General features: G+C 40.5%; 1 protein-coding gene across 1 annotated transcript; it reads right to left on the bottom strand.

The window, feature by feature from the left end:
* Positions 1 to 1,817: 1,817 nt before the first annotated feature.
* Positions 1,818 to 26,567, bottom strand: Arl5a (ADP ribosylation factor like GTPase 5A). Its single transcript, XM_051166264.1, has 6 exons — positions 26,385 to 26,567; positions 18,463 to 18,523; positions 17,891 to 18,038; positions 16,216 to 16,299; positions 4,712 to 4,863; positions 1,818 to 2,403 (listed from the first exon to the last, which is right to left on the bottom strand). The coding sequence occupies exons 1-6, from the start codon at positions 26,428 to 26,430 to the stop codon at positions 2,355 to 2,357; spliced, it is 540 nt and encodes a 179-aa protein (XP_051022221.1). The 5' UTR covers positions 26,431 to 26,567; the 3' UTR covers positions 1,818 to 2,354.

Genomic DNA, 26,567 nt, shown 5'->3' with positions numbered 1-26,567 from the left:
ATCTACATGCACAGAGGTATAAATCTTTGTTCTTCTCAAAGCTAAGCACAGTGAGGATGAGATGTTGGTTTATACCCAGAAGTCGCACACTAACATCTGAAAACACAGGACTTGCTGAGTTTTGCCCCACAACATGTAAACTGCCAGCATGACGTCAGAAGGTGCTCCACCTCATTTGAACTGAATACTGTTATGACAGTTTTGATATTTTCATATATTAAATCTTTTTATGCAGTCATAATTTTTTATGTACAAGTGCACAGGCATATTATTTTTTTGATGCTTAGCCTAAAAGGGTTAAACAAACAAACAAACAAACAAACAAACAAAAAACTTCCCTATTTTGTCAGTTTCATGTTTTCTTATGTCATGTCAGTACCTGACTAGACAAGCCAACCTTAACAATGGAGTAATGCTTTAAACATCCAATTAAGAATAATTTCAGCCAGTATCTTGGGAACACCAGAATGTGCTGAACTGATGTAACAGTGATCGAGCACTATGCACATAACTATTCAAATTAAAAAATAAAAAGCTAAAAAACTGTAGATGGGGTGGGGACCCTACTTTAAAGACTGTGTCTGGCAAAACTGCAAAGTAGATTTGAGTCTTTAAGGGGATTCTTTAATATATAAAAGACAATTTCTATGCATGATTTGAAAAAGTACGAGAACCTATGAACAGGACTTAGCACTGCAAAGCCTAGTGACTGAGGGCTGGTTTTCTTAGAGCAGGTGAGCAAACACTCACTGCTCAGAGTGCACTGGGAGTCGAATAGCACAATCCCAAACACAAAGGATTCCATGTTAATACCCACTGCACCTGATAGGCTTAGACATAAGTGTCTTACATTTTACTGAAAGATTTTTCAAAGATTCATCAATGCTTATAATGTAAACTTCTATTTCTTACCAAAATCTTTACGAAATTTTAAAGCGCAACACCAAAACTAGTTAAATCTTTTCTTGAATATCCTAAATCTTGACAGTCTTAATTAACCTTCAAATTTTCAAGGCAAAAAAAAAAAAAAAAAAAAAAAAAAAAAGTATACAGAGTCACCCAGAATATGTTAAACCACAGGATAATTTTGTTTATAGTTTTGACAGAAATACCTCAACTTTTACGTAAATTTTTAAAAATTAACAAATGCAAAGGTATTTTGGGGCAAATTTACTTCTAGTACAAATAATTTAACATGTCAAACTCTCAATCAAATTCTTGAAAGCATTCAGAATATTTGAGTTTCTTAACTATTAATCAGGCATTTTATGTAGTGGAAGAAGATGTAAGAAAACCTAGAGACAAAAATCTGCAAATTGAGAAATGATCAGTTTGTTGAAAACTATACCTTATGTTTACTCTCAAATTCATTTTAACTGTTTGTCATATAATTTAATACCTAAAAAGGCTGCAGCTAAATTACTACCATTTATAGAATGTTACTTTTTTGGATAGATATATTTCACACCATGATTTTCAATTAAAAATTAACTGATAGGCTTAGTCACATTTTATGAGCGACAGACTAGTAGCTGAGCTGGCATAAGGACTAACAGAAGGGAAAGCCTGACAATGCTAACCGTGTGATTCTGCCCATCCTATCAGGCGGGAGTCTAGCAGACACTCTACTCACTTGTGCTACAGTTTTCCATCTGTGTTACTGAGCAACAAAAATAGGTATAGAACGTCAAGCTTTTTCCTGTTTCATTTTTAGGAGCAGCTCAATGACTCTGGGTCAGTGTTGGCTTGTTAGGACAATGCAGAGAATAGAGGGATAAACTAAACAATGACACTTAAGACCAATGTTGGTACACAATGTCATTAGGAGAATAACTAAGGTTACTTTTAATTTGTGTTATTTGCTTTTCTTTAGAACACAAATCAAAGCCATTAACCTGAACTTGAGGTATATACATAATACATATTCAACTGTAAGCAAAATACTTTCCATAATATTACATTTTTAAAAACTGCAAACAGTATCTGTGCTGATTTGTATTTGATTCAATGTAATAAGAAGGGAACACTTAACTTGGGGTGGGGTGGGCGAGTCACGCTGACAATAAAGCTCTAAAGTTCAAATGTCTTCCTCTCCCTCTGTGCGCGCCACAGCTATCTCATGTCCTGAGAGGAACCATCATGAGAAAATGTCCGTCACAGCTTTGGAAGGAATGAGAAAGCAAACCGGGTGGTGACATTTCATCTTTGTTTTCAAATAAGTGGTCTTAATTTTTCTTCTTATAGAAAATTCTTAAATCAGTTTATTATAAATATATCTAAACCATTTTTTGCAGCTTTCAGGTAAAGTCCAGCACTTTGTTCATACAGCGTCCATGAGAAGAGGTCAGTAGAGATCATCTGATCTTCAGCCGTGACATCATCCATTCAAGTCCTTGGCATAACCTACGAGAACAACAAAAATCATGTGATTCAATTATGAACTAGGAAGCTAGAGGCTACACACTAGTAGAGAGTAGTTTTCATTAATTGGAAGAACAAAACCTGAGAGCAGCAGCAATCAATGACACCGTCACTAGGCCACAAAGACACACCATCACTAGGCCACAAAGACACACCGTCACTAGGCCACAAAGACACACCGTCACTAGGCTACAAAAACAGGTGCCCACAGAAGCAAAAAGGGGATATAACATCCCCTGCTGGAGTGAGAGGCAGTATGAGGCACCTGACATGGATGCTGGGAACCCTGGTCCTCTGCAAGAGCAGCATGCTCTTAGCCACTGAATTCCTCTACAGCCTCTATTTTATTTTTTAAACTTATATTTTTGGATCAAGTATAAGTGTAGCAATATAAAACAATACACCAACAGATATCAATAAAACAAAGAAATAGTTTTTGGGAGTGGCTACTTCTCTCCATAATTAAGACTCCTACTTTTAAACTGACAGAACACAATGACTTCAAACTGTCAACTACTAATAAACTACAAACTGTACTAAGTATTTAACAGCCATTATTTTAATCTTCCTGGCAGTCAGGTCATAATCCTTCTCATGCACAAAAAAATCCAGGCCTAACAAGGTTAGCAAATGGTAGAAGTGGGGTCACAGGAGGCCATGTTCCATAGTCCACAGTCTTCAATCAACTGAATCAAAATGACACCCAAGGGAAAACCAAGATTTTGGTCTATTTCACAGTGATGTCATTTGAACGCCTCATGTTTACTCACCCACCATTATGGTTTTCAAACAGGAAGAATTCTTGTCACTTTACCTGAGTATAGGTTTCTTGCCCTGTTGACTATACCAAGAACCTCAGTCCTGAACTCAAGACCTCTTTTTAGAATCTCAAGTTTCTTTCTACTGCTTTTGAATAGATAGAGCTTTCCATCCCTTTGAAAAGAAGCAAGAAATTAATCTTCTTTTTAGCTTTTCCAACTTCCTCTGTTTCATCTTTCCTTTCGTGCTACACTCAAGAGTTTACAGCTGGGGTAAAGAGACACCTCAACAGTTAGGAACTTCCACTACTCATGCGAGGACCTAGGTTTGGTTCCCTACACACGTGATGGCTTACAATAGTCTGTAACACAAGTTCCAGGGCTCCAATGTCCTCTTCTGACCTCTATGGGTTCCTGCATGGACATGGTGCTCATATACACACCCAGACACATACACGTAAAACAAATAAGCCACTTTTAAAAAGGACTTTACAGTCACTATCCTAAAAATCTATTTCCTCTTTAAACTACCACTGACTTCCTTCTGCCCACTTTTCCAGTAACAGACTGACTCCACTCATTCACTGTTAAACTCAACAACTCAACAGTACATTTTTCATCTTCCCAGTCCTTGACCAGACACTTGGCAAAGCTCACTACTACTTCCTTCTTAAATAACTGCAGCTCTGGGCACAGGATCTGGGCAAACTACACTGTCTTCTAATACCCTTGACTCCAAAAGCAAGGATGTTCCACTTTTACTCCAGTCCCCTCAACCCATGGTCTGGAACTTATAGATAAACACTGTACCAACAAGCTTCACCCTCAGCCTCGAGCAAGTTTGTTTTGTTTTGTTTTTATAGCATAATTTCTATCGGACAACATTACTGGCTCTGGTGGAGATATCCGCTAGTTGTACATATAAATCCTCTTCTATTTCTGCTTTGCTAAGCATAAGATGTGCACTAGCCTGTAAAGCTGCTGTGAGGAGTAGGACCGTGACTGCATGGACAGCATCTAGGGAGGACGTGCTCTGGACACCTTAGTTCCTGGGTCCCAGGTGCATTATCAAACGTGTTTTCTGGGGACTAGAGAGACGACTCAGCAGCTAGAGCACTGGCTGCTCTTGCAGGGAACCCAGGTTCAATCCCCAGCACCCCAAAGATGGATTACAACTGTTTATAACTCCAGTCCTAGGAGATCCAATACCATCTTCTGGCCTCCATGGGCACAGCATGCAAATGGTGCCGACATTTACTCGGGCAACACACCTACACACGTAATACTTTTAAAAGGTTAAAAAAAAATATTTTCTGACTTTTCCAGCTCTCAGTGACACTCTCACTTCTCTAAGCTGCTGTAGCAAGTGTAGAACCTACACGCTTCCATCATGTTAGTTCATGTATGTATATCTGTATTGATATCTTATTACATATTCACCCAAAGCCTCTGACTGAGTCATGACTGCCTAGCACATTTATCAATCTGAGGACATAAGGTGTTTGAGCCAAATGTATGGGACGGTGCCTTACCCCTCGCCAGTAAGAGCGCAGCACGCCTGGATATGCCACTGGTGGTCTTTTATAGACGTCAGCTTCAAAAACTGGGAGATCTCTGCTACTGTCATGCATTCCTTAACATCTTGTTTATTAGCAAAAATCAGCAGCCCAGCTTTCCTCAGGTCCTGTAAAAGCAAATGCAACTTTAAAGGCTAGTACATTTCCCCGTATATTTTAAACTTAGCTAGTTTTCATAATTTTAGTAGACTAGACTATTTTTCATTAATGTCTTTTTATTCTCACAGGTGCCCCCACCAGCATAGAATTCAAACAGTCTTTACAATTCTACCTTACATCTCATAGACTGACAAAAATAAACACTGACTATATTTTAAATAAATCCTTGTATGGATTTACCTACTTCTCAGTTGTGTGCAGGGGGGTGTAGTTTATGCACTGTATATGCAGATATGTGCGGAGACAAGACGTCAGTGTTGAATGCCTCATTTTTAGAAACAGGCTCTCTCACTGAACATGGAGCCCACTGATTTGTTTAGACTGGGAGTCCTGTCTCCCCGTGCCTACGACTGGAATTACAGCTGTATGCTGCTGTGTGTGCTGGGGACCAGACTCAGATCCACATGTTTGAGCAGCACTTTACCAACGGAGCTATCTGGAAGAAACTCAGCACTGACTGTTTAGTCTTAAATGATATGCTTTATGGCCCCAAGTGCTTATACTTAATCATATTTTCAGGCATAAGAAATATCTACTCTACCAATTAAAAGACAACAAACACCCACAACTTTAATGGCTACTGATAGTCATCCTCTACTATTACTGTACAAAAACTACACTTTCTGCCCTACTAACATTAGCTACTATGCTATAGTACATGCAAATTGTCCATGTGTTTTGAGGTCTTGCTATGCAGCCAAGGCTGATCTTGAACTCATTATCTTCCTCCTTTGAACTCTGGAGTGCTAGAATTTCAAGAGTGTGCCACCACTCACAGCTTAAATATACCTCAAGTAGCATGCTCTCTACTCACTGGGCATTTTGGGACAGTCTTATCTCAACTATGTTCCAACTGTTTTTCTGTATGTATCATTCATCTCTTTCCTTCTAATCTCCTAAGCAAACCTGAATTCCACAAGAGAACTGAACTCCTCAGAAAATGACCACACTGCAACAACGTGTGAAGTTGGTAGCAACCAGGCACACAAGAAATAAATTAATCCACTTCATCCCATATAGGGCTAAAATCTCACTTTGGAAACACTGCATCTGTGTTTGTGTATAATCATGAGTAAAACTGTCTATTCCTTTAAGTTTTCAAATACCAGGCAAAGGAACCACAAAAAGTGCAACCGAATTAGTGAATTAAATTTCCATAATTCTGTCTTTACCCAAAGAGACACTGGAAAACCTAAACTAAGCTTTTCGGTTTTTGAGTCTACACAACTATGTTGAATGCCATCTTTCTTCTCCCAGATCTGGTTTTTTGTTTGTTTTTTGGGTTTTTCTGTTTGTTTGTTTTTGTTTTTGGGGGTTTATTCTTCGAGATAAGTTCTCACTACTTAGCCTTGACTGGCCGGGAACTTAAAGAGATTCACCCGCCTCTCCTATCCTGTGCTGGGATAAAAGGCTTATACCCATTTAAAAAGGGCATTTCAGCATTAATGATGTTAATGTGCTTAAAGATACCATCTTCAGTGGTCACAAACTGATAGCTCTCCACATAGCTTACTCTTGTTCCCTTTGGGAACTTGATTCTTTCTGGTATAAGAACATAAGTTTCCCTTTTGGTTAAGAGTTTTGGGGAGTGTTGTATGCACAATCAAGAATGACTTAGTTACAGTGCCCTCTGCAGGCACTGATTACGTTAGAATAGACAACAACACAGGTAGATGGTTAACACTTTTAAGACTTCATATTTAATTAGTTTCAAATATAGTCTGGTCCAAAAAACAAAACAAACAAACAAACAAAACTCTAAAAGTAAAATGAAAACTGAAGAACTAGATCATGAATTAAACATACACAGCAATTATTAAAGATATACATATATATTTTTAGTTTGTCCTATATGAAAATGGACTATTATTGAAAGGTGGTATGTGGCTGAGTTAGTAAGTAGATAGATTTTCCATGGGATTGAATTTCTACCTTATAATTTAGAGGTTTTTATATCTCTTGCTAGTATATTTGAATTCTTTTGTATAGGCCAGGATTGTTAATGATGGCATGCTCAAAATATAAAAGTCTGATATAAATATTTGGCTCATGTTATGAAGCATATTCTATACCATTTATAAGTAATTTAAACTTGCCATTCTTGCTGGGCGTGGTGGTGCACACCTGTAATCCCACCACTTTGGGAGGCAGAGGCAGGCGGATCGCTGAGTTCAAGGCCAGCCTGGTCTACAAAGCAAGTCTAGGACAGCCAAGGGTACACAGAAAAACTCTGCCTCAAAAAAAAAAAAAAAAAAAAAAGAAAAGAAAAGAAAAGAAAAAACTAGAGCAAAAACCTCCAATAAACTTGTCTTTCTTAGTAATAGAATTTAGAGAAGTCCTAAACTGGAACTATTAAAAATTAGCTGTTATTACTGGTCTTATCCTAGAGAGATGGCTCTGCAGTAAAAGACCCTGAGGATCAGGGTTCAAAGCCCCAGAACTCAGTAAAAGCAATACACACGATGGCCTGCCTATAACAAAGGCGGAGACAGGGACTCCCCAGAGTGAGGTACAAAAGCCAGGCATGCTGAAACAGAGAGCTCCAACTTCTGCTAGTGACTGCCTCTACATAAGGTGGAGACGCCTCTAGGAAGATACCCACCATCAGTCAGGCCTCAACAGCACGTGAACACACACACACACACACTTACACAACAATAAAATAAATAGAACGGGTCTCTAAAGTAAAACTGTAATTTCTTTTCTAGATTTCAAAAGATGCACTGTCTTTGGAGTTCTCAAGGAGAGAGAATCTTATCTATATCAGACTGGCACCAATGGAATTCTTGATTCCTTAAAACAATAAAAACAACCATAAAACCGGTATTTTACCTTTTTAAATATTTAGAAGGATAGATAGAGAATCTGCTTTTTATTAGATAATCTCAAGACCAAACAAAATATATGACAATAACAGAAAGCATACTGGACTAAAAGCTATTTATTAAATTAAACTTACAAACTATCAAAATTTAGGGTAAACAATGGTAACCCTTTATTCACAAGCTAATTTGAATGTTGTCTGCTGTGATCTCCAGGGTGTAAACTATCAGGCCTGGTGGTACAGGCGTCATCTCACAACTACTTGGGAAGCTGAGGCACGTTGACTACATGTCCATGGCTAGCCTGGGTAGCTGCTTCAGGAGATCCTGACCAACACAAACACTGGGGACATAGCTCAGTGACAGAGCACTTGAAAGGCGGCACAGAAAAAGAAAAGTTTAGGCAAGCAATTAGCAGCAAATGTGGGCATGTGCTCATCTGTCAGACGCCAACACTGTCACTTTGTTTCACAAAGCTTCATGTGTGAAGACAACTTCTAGAATTTGAGTCATTCTGAAGAAAATTTTAGATTTTGGTGTCTGAAACTATTTTTCAATTAAACATATTTAAAGTTTAATGCCTCTTATAAAATAAAGCCTTTAGAAGCTTTAACAATAATTTGTAGTTTCATGTTTTGGGACGCACTGAAGAGTCATTACCAATATTTAAGACTGTGTTGCTGGCAGGCAGCGGGGGTATTCGTCTTTCATCCCAGCACTTGGCAGGCACGGGTAAGAGGGTCTCTGGGTTCGCGGCCAGCCTAGTCTGCAGAATGAGAACCTGGAGTGCCAGGGCTCCACAGACTAACCCTGTTTAAAGGGAGAGGAGGGGAGCAGGGCTGTGTGCCGCCACTCCTAACTGGGTTTCTCTTCCACGTGCTCTCAATCTTTCACCCAGCTGTCACTCTGCAGAGCTCTGCCTGCTGACTCTGCCCCAGGCATCAGGGAGCCTGCTGGGCTTCCATCACCATCTTTAATGCTTTTCCCCACCTCCCCACTCAGCTTCCTTTCACTTCCCAGCCAGCCTTGTACTTCCTTTCCCCCTTTTTTATCTTCTCCCAGCAGTGAGTCTAAATAAGAATGTTTGCGCTTATAACAAAAGGCAGTCAAAAGTATTTGTTATATTCAAATCCTGGCTCTTTAAAAGCTAGTTAGTCTCCTAAAGTTCCTGGGCCTCTGTGTAACTGACAAAGGGAAGAAGGGAAGCAGGCAGGTTAGGGTCCCAGGCAGAAAGGCTCAAAAGCTCTACTTCAAACACTGAGCCTGCTATAAACTGGCCAATTAGTGATCAATCAAACAGGGAAATGTCCTGGTAAAAGTATTATGTATGTGTACACGTACACACACACACACACACACACACACGCGCGTGCGCGCCACTGTATATGTGTTTTTCCTTTTAAAGTCTCTATCAAACTTTACTCTGAAATAAAGTGAAGAATGCTTTCATTTCTTTTATAAAATACAGTTGAAAAGAAAAAAAAAATCATTTTCTGCCTTTTTTATGGCTTATTTCTTATTTCCCAAACTAGAATTTGGTAAGTGAATAAACTATGAATGGCAGGATATATTTTTTTAAAACCCAAAAGATTTGACATGGATGCCAGAATTTGAGCCCCAAACTTGAAAGAACGCATACTGTAGCATGACCACGGTCTCAGTTAGGGTATTTATCGCTGTGAAAAGACACCATGACCATAGCAGTTCTGATAAAGGAAAGCATTTAATGGGGGCTGGCTTACAGTTCAGAGGTTTAGTTCATTATCATCATGGGAGACAGTGGAGAATTAGCTTAAGAATTCTACATTCAGATCCTCAGCCAGCAGGAAGAGAGAGTGATATTGGGCTGGGCTTGAACATTTGAAGCAAAGTTCACCCCCAGTGACACACTTTCTCCAGCAAGGCCATACCACCTAAAGGTGCCATGCCCTATGAGTTGGGGGGCGGGGGCTCATTGAAATCACAACAATCACTAAAGGAAAACCATGTATTCTTAATTTACAAAATCCACTTTTTATTAGGTTTCTTAAACTTTTGACAGTTTACCTGGAACAACAAAATCTTTAAAACAATAAAATCTGTAAAGCAAAACCCAAAAGAAATCATCAAATCAAGAGTAACATACAAACTCATTAGGTTTTATTAAATTCCACTGAAATAAAAAATATTCTCTACACAGGTGTTATATAGCAATTTCCTTCCAAGTGGAACATTGTATCCTGGAAGGAGACATTTTAAAGCTCAGAAAGTAAACAACTCATAAGACTCAGGAAGCTCCAGAAACTTACAAGACACACAAGACTTCTTCCCCAAGGCTATAAAGAACTACTGCAGAAAAGAAATTCTCTGGGTCATCAGAACTGTTTATTAAGTTACAAACAGCTTTGCTGCAATGCTGCTTTCATAAGGAAGTCAACCTGCATAGCATGGGCTTTTGAGTAAACTGCTTTTGTGTCAGCCATGTTCCTCTAAGTAACCCCTTACCCATATTCCTGTAAGTCAATAAAGTCATTGTGTGAACGTTGGTTGTTTTTAAAATTACATGTATTATCTGTATTACTTGTAGGTCTGGCTAGCAATCAATTAAGAAATAGACACTTGTTACAGATGGCTCAGTGGTTAAGAGCACTAGCTGCTTTCCCAGACAGAGGTCCTGAGTTCAGTTCCCAGCAACCACATGGTGGCTCCCAACCATCTGTAATGGTATTCATGAAGACACAGCACTCATGTATGTAAAATACATAAATAAATAAATTTTTGAAAAAATAGCCTGAGTTAACCTGGGGCAGGGTAGATATCAATCCGCCAAACTACCTCCCATAGTGGGGATCCTTGTCTCAATCCCATGTCATCTGTTTCTGATAACTTCTATCAAGTTACTTTTTATCCATAATCCCAAACACTTGTCAATGTTCTTCATCTGGACCGGATTCTCCATCCACGCTGGCCATGTGCTTCTCCTCCAGCTAACCCATGGCAGCCTTCCTCTCTTCCCTTCAGGTCTCTCCCTTTTCTCCTCCTGGCTGTCCTTTTTTCTTTCCACAAGTTCTTCCTCTCCTAGCCCCACCTATCTCCTCTACCCTGTCCAGGTGGGAGGGCTTTCTATTAGGCAAAAGGTGGGTCACAGACAGAAAGCAGCAATTAGCATCAAAATACATCAGATCATCCCCAACAGTTGCTACAATAGTTTTGGTGCTGAACCCTATGGTGGAACATGAATTTTTTGAGGTTAGAGGGGCTTCAGTGAATCTAAATGAAGGAGACTGGCATGTAGACCACATTTGAAAAATGATGGAATGACAGAAGGTCAAAGGTGGTCTGGCTAAGATACTCCAAGACAAATGTGATATGACTTCTGTCAAGCTGGAGTACCCAGCAAACCGAAAGAAAGCTAAATGCTGTGCTATTAAGCTTCTAAAAGACTTTAAAAGCTGAAGCAGCAGTTTATGGAAGACTTAAGGGATAAAACAGGCAAGTGATAAGTCTGCCTTGGGGTGGACAATTACAGCTCCAGGGTATACATATAAAAGCATACGGGAAATGGAGACTGTCCAGCATGGAATCTTTTCAGCAGCCAGATTTGGCTGATATAAAAGCGATGGCACAATGATAGCCTAGAGTGTGTCAGAAGCAAGAAGCTGACTCTAGTGCTAGACATAGCAGGCAAGTCCGGCTTTGCTCTCCACTTGGGCCTGAGCCAAGCCGAGCAGTGCAACCCAGTCCTGTTAAGATTGCTGGTGTTTGACGTCTTATTGCTCTGGCTAGAACTTCAAGAACTATATTGAAGAGATATGGGGACAGAGGGCAGCCTTGTCTGGTCCCCGATTTTAGAGTGATTTCCTTGAGTATCTCTTCGTTTAATTTAATGTTGGCTATTGGTTTGCTGTATATAGCCTTTATTATGTTTAGATAAGTGCCTTGTATTCCTGATCTCTCCAGAACTTTAAACATGAATGGGTGTTGGATTTTGTCAAATGCTTTTTCTGCATCTAAGGAGATGATCATGTGGTTTTTCTCTTTCAGTTTGTTTATATGGTGGATTACACTGATGGATTTCCATATGTTAAACGATCCCTGCATGCCTGGAATGAAACCTACCTGGTCATGGTGAATGATGTCTTTGATATGCTGTTGTATTCATTTTGCGAGTATTTTATTGAGTATTTTTGCATCAATGTTCATAAGAGAAATTGGTCTGAAATTCTCTTTTTTTGTTGGGTCTTTGTGGGGATCCAAATGGGAAAGGAATAAGTCAAATTATCCCTATTTGCAGATGATATGATAGTGTATATAAGTGACCCCCAAAATTCTACCAGAGAGCTCCTACAGCTGATAAACACCTTCAGCAAATTGGCAGGATACAAAATTAACTCAAAAAAGTCAGTAGCTTTCCTATATACAAATGACAAACAGGCAGAGGAAGAAATTAGGAAAACTACTCCCTTCACGATAGCCACAAGCAATATAAAATATCTAGGAGTAACTCTAACCAAGCAAGTGATGGACTTATTTGAAAAAAACTTCAAACCTCTGAAGAAAGAGATTGAAGATGACATCAGAAGATGGAGGGATCTACCTTGTTCGTGGATTTGGGAGAATTAACATAGTAAAAATGGCCATCTTACCAAAAGCAATTTACAGATTCAACACAATTCCTATCAAAATACCTACAAAATATTTTGAAGATATTGAAAGATCAATTCTCAAAGTCATATGGAGAAATAAAAAGCCCAGAATAGCAAAAACAATCCTATACAATAAAAGATCCTCCGGAGGAAACTCCATACCTGATCTCAAGCTGTACTACAGAGCAACAGTAATTAAAACAGCATGGTACTGGCACAGCAATAGGCTGGTGGATCGATGGATCGAATCGAAGACCCAGAGATGAATCCACACACATTTGCTCACTTGATTTTTGACAAAGAAGCCAAATCTATTCAATGGAAAAATGATAGCATCTTCAACAAATGGTGCTGGTCTAACTGGATGTCTACATGTAGAAAAATGCAATTAGACCCCTATTTGTCACCATGTCACCATTGTACAAAACTCAAGTCCAAGTGGATTAAAGACCTCAACTTAAAACCAAAGACATTAATTCAGTTAGAGGGAAAAGTGGGGAAGAGCCTGGAACACATAGGCACAGGAGACAACTTCCTGAACAGTACACCAACAGCCCAGGCCTTAATGTCAACAATTAATAAATGGGACCTCATGAGGCTGAGAAGCTTCTGTAAGGCAGGAAGACACTGTCAGCAGAACAAAGCAACAGCGTACGTACAGACTGGGAAAAGATCTTCACCAACCCTTCATCTGACAAAGGTCTAATATCCAAATATATAAAGAACTCAAGAAATTAAACACCACCAAACCAAACAACCCAACTGAGAAATGGGGCACAGAACTAAACAGAGAATTCTCAACAGAGGAATATCAAATGGCTGAGAAACACTTAAAGAAATGCTCGTCCTTGTTAGTCATCAGAGAAATGCAAATCAAAACGACACTGAGATTCCATCTTACACCCATCAGAATGGCTAAGATCAAAAACTCAAGTGACACCGTATGTTGGCGAGGATGTGGAGAGAGAGGAACACTCCTTCATTGCTGGTGGGAATGCAAACTAGTACAACCACTTTGGAAATCTATCTGGCATTTTCTCAGAAAAATGGGAATAGGGCTTCCTCAAGACCCAGCTATCCAACTCCTTGGAATATACCCAGAAAATGCCCTACCACACAACAGGAACATATGCTCAACCATGTTCATAGCTGCTTTATTCATAAGAGCCAGAACATGGAAACAGGCTAAGTGTCCCTCAGTAGAAGAATGGATTAAGAAACTGTGGTACATTTATACTATGGAATACTACTCAGCTATTAAAAACAAGGAATTTCCGAAATTTGTGGACAAATGGATTGAACTAGAAATTATCATAATGAGTGAGTTCACCCAGAACAAAAAGAGACTAACGGTATATACTCACTTATATTGAGACACTAGTCCAAGGGATACGTACCATGAAAAACTTTACTTACCAAGAAAGTGGGTCAGAAGAGAGGACATCCTATTGAGACTTTAGGCGAGAGTAGCATGGAAGAATGGGGAAATAGTAGGACCCACAGGGTCCTGGAAACCTACAAGAGGAACTTTATGACAGGCGGATCTGGGTCCTGGGGTCCTCCTCAAACTAAGGCACCAGCCAAGGAGAACATAGGCAGTAAGCTTCAAACCCCTATCAAGACCTAGCCGACGAACAGGATATTCCCCACTGTTGAGTGGAGAGTGAGATCTGACTCTCACACGAACTCTGGTGCCCCTTTTCTGACCACGTCCCCTGGATGGGGAGGCCTGGCGGCACTCAGAGGAAGGATAGCAAGTTACCAAGAAGAGACTTGATACCCTAAGAGCATATATAGGGGGAGGAGGTCTCCCTCAGTCACAGACATAGGGGAGGGGAGTAGGGGGGAAGCGGGAGGGAGGGAGGAATAGGAGGATACAAGGGAAGGACTAACAATCGAGATGTAATATGAATAAATTAATAAAAAAAGATTGCTGGTGTTAAAAAATATGGAGCAGCCTTGAAGTAGCACAACAACACAGGGCAAGGAAGCAGAATGGTTCATGGTAAACATTTTTGGATTATGAAGGACTAAAGGGCAATGTCTCCCATATAGATATGCTATCTCAACATTTTTCTTCTGATAATAAAACTGACCAGCATGATGAGATCTTTATCTGCTGTATTGCAATTGCTAATGTTTCTTTTTTTAGTATTCTTTCAGTCATCAACTTGTACTTACTATGATAGTTTTTCAGAAATCCTGCCTATGCTTTGTAAAAAGATCTCATTACAAAGTTTTAACACTTGTTCTGCAGATGTGCAAAGGCACCCAGAAGAGTGAAGGGTGCAGTTTTAAATGAAGTACTTTGTATGTTGTGATTTGAATGTGTAATGACCCCCATAGGCTCATATGTGTGAACACATGGTTTCCAACTAGTGATATTGTTTGGGAAGGTGACAGAACTTTCAGGGGGAAAAAGCCTTGCTCAAGGAACTAAGTTACTAAGGGTAGGCCTTGAAGCTGTTTGACTTCCCACTGCTATTCTCTACTTCTTGAATGTGGGTGCCATGTGACCAGCTGGGCTCCTGCTCCTGCCTACTGCTGTGTCTTCACCACCATGACTGATGAAATCAAAGTATTCTCCCTTAAGCTGCTTTTGTCAAGAGTATTTTTATTACACAAACAGGAAAAGAAACCAAGACACTGTGTGAATGGAGTAGGCACTTCTAGGAGCCTTAAGGTTGTTGAGCAAAAGTCCAAAAACCAGAGATGGGCAACTTCTCAATGAGTTGTCAGCCAGGGAGGCCCTGAGGCCCAAAAACTATACAGGTATGCCACTGTTCTTGGTTGCACGCCAGAACTAGTTAAGAGTACATACTGCTGAAGACAACCCATGCTTTAGCTATGGAGATATCAGGTTTGTTAACTGGCTAGTTTTCATAGCGCTAGGAGGTACCTTATGCCAAAGAAAATATGTACCTACCCGTACAACAGTGGCATGACTATTATGGTCATAACCTATTGCTTTACAACTGGATTTAAGATCTAATCTAGAGGACAAAACTCACTAGTGTTGTAAACCAGACAGAAGCCCATGGCAAGGCAGGTCACAAGCCCAGGAAGCAAGGCCACTGCTACTGTTTTCTTAAATGAATGTAATATGCCTGTCAAATTGCCTTTTGTAAGCTTCAATAAGTTATGGAGGGAATTTCTTTTTGTGCAATAGGGAATACAGTAAAGCGACTCAAAGCCTCTGGCTGTGTGTGGTGGTCCACACCTTAGGTACTCAGAGGCAGAGGTGTGGATCTCTGTGAGTTTGAGGCCAGCCTGGTCTGCATCGTGAGTTTCAGGACAGTCAAAGCCTGGACTTCATGCATGCCAGACAAGCGAGCACTTTACCAGTAAGCTAGATCCATGGCCCTAACTTATTTAAATTTGAATACTGAGACTCGTAGTATTTTGAAAGACTTAACCTAATTATAAGCTAGCCATATTTCATTTGGTAAAAGGGATAAGGTTAAAAAAAAAAAAAAACTAAGAGCAGCTAAGTTTAAATATTAGTCTGATGATAAAGAACACTCAAGAACTGTTGATGAGCCTGTCAAACAATAATCCTCTGTATGAATAATCTGCCCAAAATATAAAATGAAAGCTACTTGTTGAAATTCTTTTTGCCCAGTGAAACCTCTAAATTAGATTTTTAAGCTAAATCAGTCTTTGATTGTCTACATAATCTTTCTCCTGTTTCCAGACAAGCTTGAAATTTGAGAAATATCATAATCACAAAACATAAGTGACAAGCAGGCATGACCAACAGATAAATAAATTTTAAAACTGAATTACTCTTTATGAGAGCCTATACAGCAGTGATAGAATGCCCATCCCAACTTAGTACCAAAAGTAGACTTACCTCATGGGCTAGCATTTTGTAGAGCTCCTCTCTAGTTACAGAAATTCTTTCTCTGTCTGTGCTGTCCACAACAACTATTACAAACTAAAATAATTACCAAAGAATCATTAGTGACTTATAGAATGTGGTTTCTGTAAACATATAAGGCATTTACTTAATTACATGATACTAATATCAAGACATTAAAATCTACTGTACTGTAAGAGAACCAGGGATGCTCAACATACCTACTGTAAAGCCTAAGGATCTGACTCACTGCAAACTCAAATACATTTACTAATTTTTAGGGGAAGCAAAAGAAGAGAATATGATGCTAACACTCTAATCAAAATAGAACTTTTTCTTTTCAAAATTATTACATAAATACTAATGGACCTACATCCCCATATTTACACCATATTACTATTTCAAACAACAAACCAAACCAAACAAAAACCACACACACACACACACACACACAAACCCTCAAACACTTAAGGTTCCAAGTTTAAGTTGCTCCCAGACAAGTATTACTAATATCCTTTGAAACCTAGAGGATATATGTATGAGGACAATGTGATAAAGAATTAACAATTTGGAAGTATCAACTGGCATCTGAAAAGAAGTGCTTCCTTGTGCCCAGGGCATCTGCTATCTGCAAGCATAGCTCTGCACTGAAGAAACGATGAGGTGATAGTTCTTACAGAGCAGACCCAACTGCACTCCCAACCCCAAGAGCACCAAGGGCCAGAGGGAAACAGTCAATGTGTGGTGACTGTACTCATGGTGCTCATTGCCTTAAATGTGTGGCTGCTGTACTCACCTGTTACTAAAACACTTTTTTTTTAGGACTAGGAAATAATTTCTAAATAAACCATTGTGGTTTTCAGCCTTCAGTTTTTACCAACTGTAGGATTTCATTTGATAGTTTACTGGAAGAAGACTTTGTTATTGTGATGCTCATTCTATCAGATGGCATTTTAATAAATCTTTTTCAAGATTGACACAATTTAGTCAACAGTACCTGCAGCATTATATATGGGGCACAAGATTCACCTTTATAAGCCATACATTCTATTCCTCCAAACATACATACAGTGATGAGCTGCTAATGGAGCGCTGGGGCCAGGCCATGAGAGACACTTGGTAGCATCATTAATGACTTAAGTATCGTCTCTACACATGTGCACAATAGACACTACAAAAGCAACTAGTACCACCTTTCATTTTATAGGACTAGACAATAAATGTAAATGTCACAGGTTTGAAATTTTCTCTTGGAACACAACACATAAATAAAACCATGATTATGTCTAAAATGCTTTATAATCAAAAGATTTCTTTACGTGCAATTGCACTGCATGAAAGAAAATACATAGCAAAATCTGGCTAAGATTCAAACCACAGAAGAGCCCTTTCACTTGGCTAGGATTTCTCCCACTTAGCCACATATACACAGCAAGAAGGAAATGCAAGCATTAATCATGAGGTGCAAATCATTTTAAAGTAAATACAGGATCAACCACCAATTCTCCCTACAGAGACTCAATGACGCATATGCAGTCAAGGATTTGAAACAAGGAATAGAAGGCTCTACTATATCAAAATACTGTCCTGTTTTTAAAGGATTGTAATGATTCAAATCTGAATGCTTCTCAAGGTCCCAGAATTCTCGTGCAAGCATTAAGAATGTTACCTCTGTGTTAGTATAGTAAGTGTTCCAGGAAGAGCGGAGGGATTCTTGGCCGCCAATATCCCACATCAGGAAACGAGTATTATTAACCACAATCTCTTCCACATTACTTCCTATTGTAGGGGATGTATGTACAACTTCATTCATGGAACTAGGAGGGGGAAAGTTCACAAAATTAGTGAGGAAGCTAGCTCATCTCAGGAATATTTACATCAAGGGACAAGTCAGCACGACTGCTCTACTTCATACCCAAGTGCCTGTTTCTGTGAGCTCGTGCAATGACTCAGCTAAGGATAAACAGAGCTCAAAATAAATAATGGCTTTAGAATATTACAGATCATTTTGGCAAAGTGTATAAACAAATATTTTCCTATTTCCTAAAAGCAAGAGGATCAATGCAAAACAATGAGCATGCTTGAAGTTATGTAAACTTCTAGCTCACCACAAACGCTTGCTTCAATTTGGCTCCCGGCTTATGCTTAGTCTGCTTGGATCTACATAATTTTTCATTGATTTCATCAACCAAATACCAGAAAAACAGAAAGAGTAACTAAATTTAAGCAGTTAATACTTACAACTGGTAAAGGATGGTAGTCTTCCCTGCATTGTCCAGCCCAACAATGATAACTTTGTGCTCTGAAATAAAAACAACAGAGACTTAGAACGAACACACACGCGCGCGCGTGCTTGCTTTACCCTCCATTTCTGTGTTGTAAGTCAGCACATAATGCTCTTTAACCTTCTTAAAACTCAAAGAACACTACAACAAGCAAGGAGTGTGCTTGTAGGCTCCCGCTCTTTGCCTCTCCTCGCTCTATTAGACCTCTCACCCTTCCAGGCAGCTGGAAGCAGTTTCTCCGTCTAAGCCTATGGCAGTCTAAATGCTCAGCAAGTATCTGCAAATGAAGTCACGACAACTACAGATGACTTAAGTTACTGAAGCCTGATGTGTGAAAGTCTGGGCATCCCTTGGGTAGGTCTATGTAGAGTGTGAGAAAGAAGGAGAAACAGAAGAGCTCATTCCGTGGGTTAACACAAATTTATATCTCCTGAGTCCACAAACTCATTCCTGCTTCTATCCCAGAGTACAAAAACTGAGTAACACAGAAGAACGCCAGCAAAGTGCAATAAAGACAAATGTTTCACAAGAAACAACAAGCCTGGGGCTGGAGAGATGGCTCAGTGATTAAGAGTGCCACCTGCTGTTCCAAAGGTCCTGAGTTCAATTCCCAGCAACCACATGGTGGTTCACAACCATCTGTTGTGATCTGGCCTACAGGTGTACATGCAGGAAGAACACTCAATACATAATAATAAATAAATATTAAAAAAAAAAAAAAAAAAAAAAAGAAAGGACAAGACAGGAATGGCAGCCCATGGCTGTGGTCCCAACTATTTAAAGACACAGGCAAGAAGATGACAAGTTCTAGTCTGGACCATGCAACGTGGTAAGATGCTCTCTCAAAAAACAAAACAAAACAAAACAAAAAAGCCCAACTAGCTGACAGTACAGCTCCCTAACTCTGGGCTATTACCTACAAGCTACACCTACTGCCGACCTAACAGCTGCTCATGGATTTTAAATTAAAAAAATAAAATAAAATAAAAGCAACAATGACCAATTCTGTCAGAGTGAAAGTATATTTTATGGCTGAATTAAAATTAGAAGACTCCTGAGAAGCAGCATGGGATTCCAGCCAAGCAGGTGTTACAGGCTTCATGACCATGAATGTTATTTCACAGTAGGGCCATGTCTGCATCAGGACCAGATAGCTGAGTTCTGTAGCTAGGGTGCCTTTCTTCTAGGTAAGTTTCTAGCTAGCATAAATGGATCTTTCTAATTATACTTTTTTCCCTGCAAATGTAATTTCCCATTTGATGATGTATGCTTTCTTCAATTCTGTTAATACAAGCACCTACAAAGGTATTAAAACTACAAGAAAATTTCTTAGTTGGATACTGATTTTTACTTAGAGTCTTCTTAGACTTGGTGTGGTGGCATACTTCTTTAATCACAGCACTCCAGAGGCAGAGGCAGGTGAGTTGGAGGCTATCATAGTTTACATAGGAAAGGTTACAGCGTGAGACTCAGTTTTTAAGTAAACTAGAGCCTTTATAAAACATCAGTTTAGTTCTAACAATGTGTACTACCCTTGTGATTAGCTTCAGGACAAAATTTAGCCAGACTTCCAGTACTCCGAAAGAAAACACATTTATAATCATTAACGGAAGAAATGGTGTCCTTTAAACATTACAGAAGAAACAGGACCAGTCCAAAAGCAATACAAAATACAATAATCTATGGTAAATAACTATAAAGAATGACTTAACCACGCATGTGTGTAAACAATGTGCCTACATATGATTAACATGAGATCGGTTTTGCGCAGCCTGTAATCACGTGAGGAGGTTATGACCAGGTACTTTAGCAGGGCCATTACTTCTCAAAAGATTCTGATGCTTTCCTGTTATTTTTGCTTCCAAAGCTATATCATGTTAAACTTTCTCAATGGTGATGAACCCTTCAACCTCTAAAGATGAATCTGAGTTTTAAAGAGGGTCCTCTGGGCCCCATCTTGGTCACAAGGGAAAAAAGGGTAGAGGAAATGAGTGTGAGCTTACTGTTAAATGAGGTATGACCTTTATGTAATAAAGAATCATTAAAAAACTTGTCTCCAATGACATCTAAATTGAGCTTCTAAAGATACACTGATTTGGAGGAGACACTGGCAGGAACCTACCTGGTTTCCTACAATAATAGCTTTCATATTACAATCCTTGTCTGGCTTGGACACAAGCTTTGCTTATTTCTTTTTGTTGTTTTGTGATCTTTAGCCACATCTTCAAAGACTAACTTACTAATTATAAAATCACTGTTTTTCTTGGCTCCTAGAAAGGATTATCTACATCAAAACAAACAAACAAACAACACCCCCCCCAAAAAAAAACCGAGGAAGTTTGTTTGTTTGTTTGTTTGTTTTTTGGCGGGGGAGGAGGTGGTGGTCACACCTGGTCACGTGCTGAGGACAAGCAGGCAAGCATACTGAGCAGAAACACTGTGAGTATCAGATGCTAAGGTAAAGCAGAGGGCAGAAGAGGCCCACATCTCAAGAATTTCATTTTCTCAGGGCACAAGCTAAAGAAAGGACAGTGTTGTCTAGAAATAAAAAAGAGCCAGGGGGTTGGGAGCATATGATGGATGGTACAGTGTGAGAACTTATATCAGGAGGCATGGTGGAAAGCTTTTAACAAGTAAGACTATCCAAAATGGGAAAACAAACAAACAAACAAACAAACAAACAATCAGCTGGTATTGGATTTAGCTGGCAAAGAGAAGCATTATTTTCTATTCTACAAGAGTGGGAGTGAGAGGAATGCTAACAGGCCAAAGTTAGGGTTGGGTGAAGGAGAGCAGAAAAGGTAAGAAAGAGATGGGAATTCCCAAATCAGAAGTCCTGGCGACCACACATCCTTTTATGTCCCTTGCTGATAAAGCAGACAGGAGAATGGAGATTACATCATTGGGAACAAGGTGAAAAGGGATGAGTGTGACAAAGGGTAAGTGTCTTAATCCAAATCTCCTAATTCCTTTCTTGGCTGCCCACTACAGTCCAGACAGCTGGTCGGTACACTGACTTTCTATTTGCTACACCATTCTCCACTGTCAAACACTGCTTTTCTCACTTTACAAAACTAAGCAAGTCCTACTCTACCACCAAACACATAAATGCACACTCTGAGATTTTATCAACTCAGGGAATGTAAGCTAATATAACTCAGAAGGTGGTCATGGCATTCTTTAAAAAAAAAAAAAAAAAAGGAAAGAAAGAAGAAACTCAAATCAAACAGGTGGAAAACTTTAGAAAAAGCTCCAAAGAGCTACAGGCTGGAAAACAAAACAAAACAAAACAGAAACAAAAATGCAGAAGTGCAACCTAGAGGAAAATCTGTCCCCTCACAGCCTCATGCCCACAAGCTGAACTGACCTCCAATTTCAATAGAGCTGAATGTGCTTACAATAAACTATCAACGGCCACTTTGGCAGCTTCTTAAACCAAAGCTAGAGCTTATGAGTCATAATGAGAACTGTGACATTTAGACACAGTTGTGTAAGAGGTTAAAAGATAAAGGTGGCAATGCAATAGTCACAAGCAGCTTATCCCCGATACAGGATTAGGTCATCCATACATGTTCTGACACTAAGTCAACTCCTCACATCCTTCCACTCTTTCACCACTCTGCCCTACTCATAACCAGATGGAATGGCATTCTAGAAAGAATGTAAATCTTCACCCTTACAATGCGCTTCAAGACAAATAGTCCACAGACCCTACAAAGTAGCAAGCAAATTAGGAGGTAATGCTATTGAGGACAAATGTCGTCGATCGGACTTTGGCTGTTCCAACTCTCGACAGGTGTGAGTCATTACACGTGTTCCTCGGTGTGACTTCATTTGGAAGACCTTTCTCACAGCACCCCTGCACGCAGGAGAGCCCAAACCACTCTCTTATTCTCCGCTGGGGCTCCAAGTCTGATCCCGGCTTTACCTTACTCACCAACACTTTTGTCATAAAGCACTTACCCTCCACGGCTTCTTCTTCCTACGTGTCCTCTGACACACCCAGGAGCTGACTAGTCCACTCACTGTCTAAGTCTGCATCTCTCTACCACTCAGTAAATTAAAAATAAATAAATAAATAAAAAGTAACTGTCATTTAAAGACCTTCTCTCTATTAATCACAGACATAGTCAGAAAAATACCATGACCCATCATCTTATATCCCTGAGCCTTACAAGTCTAGGTCTGGCAGGCATGTCAATTCTGTGATATGACCCAGCACAAAAACAAAAAAAACAAAAAAACATAAACCTACTTAAAATACTATGAATTTTTTTCCAACTTTAGATTTGCTTTTAGGAAGTTTGGGGGGGGGGAGAACAAGGATTGATTAAAGATGCAAAATCAGAGACCCATTAGGAGACAGAAATCACACATTAATTTGAGGCTGGAAAGTTTACAAAGAAAATATCTAGTACTGATTACCACTAGAGACTGGTAAGAAGATAAAATTAATCACTATGCCACGCAAGAGCCAGGTACTAAGGGTAAAGGGGCGACAGATGGCTTGTCTGGAAAGCACACTGTCACCAAGAACAGGCATTTCTTCCTGCAGTGTCCCTCCAGTAAGCTTCAGTGTGCACCCACTGACCACAGAGAATGCAGACAGGATGCACCAGGAGCTAACAGCCAGGATGCTGATGAGCTCCGTAGCTTCTTGGTGAGTCAGTCACCTTCCCGCTGTGCTCTCCTGCATGTTTGAACGCCCTTAGAGTAACAACAGAGGCAAGAACAGAGGAGGCTTCCCCAACACCAGATCTATGCAGCGTGAGCAGCTCTGGCAGCACTCATTCATAACTTCAAACAACCGACGAGCAGAGACATGAGGCTGCCAAGAGGGGAAACTCCACAACCTGGCACAGTCTGCATTGGTGTCAGGCAGGTTCTTCCTCCACCCACCATCTTTATAAAGGTGTGTGTGTGTGTGTGTGTTGCGTGTATTTAGGGTGATGGTGGTGAGAACACGGTGGCGCTTGAGATCCTTGCTTAAAATCCCAGGCCACTACAAAAATAAAATATTTAAAAACTAAACACATTAAATAAAATAAAATCCCAGGCCTAGCACTTTAAATAAATAATGCCCTAATGTGTATTTGTAAAACAGAAAGTTTCGGGGAGTAATGGAACTGAGACAGATTAACCAACCCGGGGGGAAAACAACTGGAACCTGGTGTTGCAAAAGTCACTAATACTACCAGTTGTTATCCACAGAGACAGGCTAAGTCTCCTTTCTGTGCCTTAGACTAGAATAAAAGCTTCATAAAGGCAAAGAGATTTGTCGGTTTTATTCCCTGACTTATTCGCACCCACCCAAAGCAGTGGTTCTCAGCCTTCCTAATGCTGCAAGCCCGTAACACAGGTCCCCCATTAACCCCCTAGCTATAAAATTACTTTCGCTGCTCCTTCATAACTGTAATTTTGCTACTGCTATGAATCACATTGTAAATGTTTGTGTTTTCGATGGTCTTAGGGGTTGCGAGCCACAGGTTGAGAACCACTGAGCCGGAGTAAGTGATGACCTAAACATGAGTTAAAAGCTACTTAACAAACACTGATAACGAGCTCTTCCAGACATACACAGCCATCGATGGCAAACCTAAGTCTAAAGAGTAACAACATACCAAGCGACTCAACGGGGAGAAAAAGGAAAAAAGAAAAGATGGGCAGACAGCGATACATTTCTTTCTGGTTTCCTCGCCCAACTGTCTGAGAGAAGCCACTGGAACCTGCTTCCTGTTTCCCAGGAGCCCAGGTTGGCCTTGAATTCACTATGTAGCCAAGGATGTGCATCCTGAGTGATGGGATCACAGGTGACTCCCCACTGCAACCCCTGTAATCTCTTAGTTGGAGGTGGTTTAATGGAGAGCACCCTACCAACCAAGCTACACCCCCAGCTTTGGATTTTTTTTTTTTTTTAATGATGTAAATAAATACTGCATCCGTGCATCACCTAAATATAACCTCTGGGTTTCTCGGTTGAGCAGGAAGCGGTTTGTTCGCCATCACTGCTTTACCCGAGCAGGCGGCTCTTTGGGAAGACAGAGCTGCTCTAAGTCTCTGAGTTCATCAACGTAGCAACTCTGCAATTACCCAAAGCCTCTTCCTACAAGTCTCTGTGAAAAGGATACAGAAATGTGTCCTGAGCCTCCTGTAAAACAAAACATTGAAAGCACACCTAACCTAACATGTGTGTCCCACTTAACGCAGGCCAGAAACACCAACAAGCATGTGGACTGAGCAGCGGATACCGTGAAGCTACTGTGCCAGGAACGCATGGTTGAACCAATCACGTGTAGACAACCTCACTGCATCGGCTGGGACTGCTCTAGAGACTGAACTCTATCAATTCTCTCGTTAGTTCTCAAACGCTGAGTAAATATGTTCTGACAAACAGTAGTACAAAATGCAGATCAGAAGATTTGTAGTGATCCCAAATGCAATCCGGTTGTTACCTGCAAAACTAGCTGGGTTTATTTGAAAGTTCTAATTAAAGTTCTAATTTTTAAGTTACAGAGACGGTTTTATCATTGATTCAAAGAAGGAAGTGAGGACAGCACCTAAGACCCTTTAAGGCAGTTTTTCTAACCCTCACAGCATCACTGAAACACTACCAACTCCACTAAGTTCACGATTACAGAGGATAGAACTAAATACATATTGCCCACATAAGCACTGCCAGTTTTACAGCAATGTAACCTTTAGTACTTCAAACCTAGAGATTAAATCTTCAAAAGCCGTAGGCCCCACAAATTGCTCCTGTTCTAGGTGAGACCATCTAAACCCACAGAATTGTGAAGCCACCGAAACCACGACCCCTCCTACACACACACACACACACACACACACACACACACACACACTGCTGCCAACACAGTGCTGATGGAAACATCCTCTTTATTGTCCTCCACCTCATTTAGTACCGCTATCTAAACTTTATTATTATTATTATTATTATTATTATTATTATTATTATTATTATTATTATTATTATTATTAAAGTTAAACCCACTGGGGATTACAAGGCCCAGTCTGCTCACTTCCCATAAAGCCAGGTCTATCCTGGAGGAGAAGCAAGCAGGTCTAAATAGTGGGTACTACCCTTAAGTTTTAACTGGAAAAAGTGGGGTTGCGACAATGCTCCCAGTTCACACAAGAGAAAAACAGTATGTTGTTGACAGAAGGAATGAACTGCAAGTAGAGATTTTTTTTTTTTAAAGCATGACATTTCATTTTAGTAACTATGTTAGAACTATACTAGCTCCAGTTTCACACTCTCATTTTGTAATACGTTATTTTATAAATCTCCTCTGCATTCCGTGGCAATGTCTGCTTTTAGGCGAACTTGAAACAGTAACCTGCTAGTTACCGAAAGCTAACGAATGTCAAACAAAACAAAACAAAACAAAAAACCCCTCTAATAACCCAAGAGGGAAAACGACCTTAGGCTTGACCTTTGCTACAAAAGCAAAGAAGGCAAAGGGAGAGACACTCATCCCAGTTCCGCGCCGCGGGTCTCCCCACCCCCCCAAAAGTGAGCTGCCCAAAGCGAACCACGAGTCCAGCACTAATTCCAGTTTTCCGCATCCTGCAACCCGTGAGCTCGTGGCGCCGTCAGGGCCAGGACGAGGACCAGAACCAGGGCCCGCAGTCCTCACCCTAGAACCCCAGCTGCTCTCCGTGCGGCCCAAACACAACAGCCGGCAGGCGACGGGGATCGAGGCAAGCCAGGCCGTCCGCCGGGCCCCGGCGTGGGGCAGGACACCTTTTGAGGCTCGCGATCAAATCGGAGCAATGGGTGTGTGGCGGGAGGAACCTCTCCCCAGCTCCCGGGACACAAAGGCGCCCGGTCGGGACCTTCCCCGCCCGGCCCAGCCTCACCCTGGTGATTGAACAGCCTCCAGATCCGGGTGAAGAGAATTCCCATCCTGGGCAGCGGAGCCCTCCAGCCGCCCGGGCTCAGGCTGTGGGGCAGAAGGACGCACCGGGGCCTCCGCCTCTGCTCCCACGCCGGCCGCGCGCCCGCTTCCAGGGACCCGCGGGGAGGCCGCAGCCCAGGCCGCC

The sequence above is a fragment of the Acomys russatus genome, chromosome 24 (assembly GCF_903995435.1).
Source record: "Acomys russatus chromosome 24, mAcoRus1.1, whole genome shotgun sequence".
In the NCBI taxonomy this organism is placed as follows: domain Eukaryota; kingdom Metazoa; phylum Chordata; class Mammalia; order Rodentia; family Muridae; genus Acomys; species Acomys russatus.
This window is presented reverse-complemented; position numbering and strand designations above follow the sequence as displayed.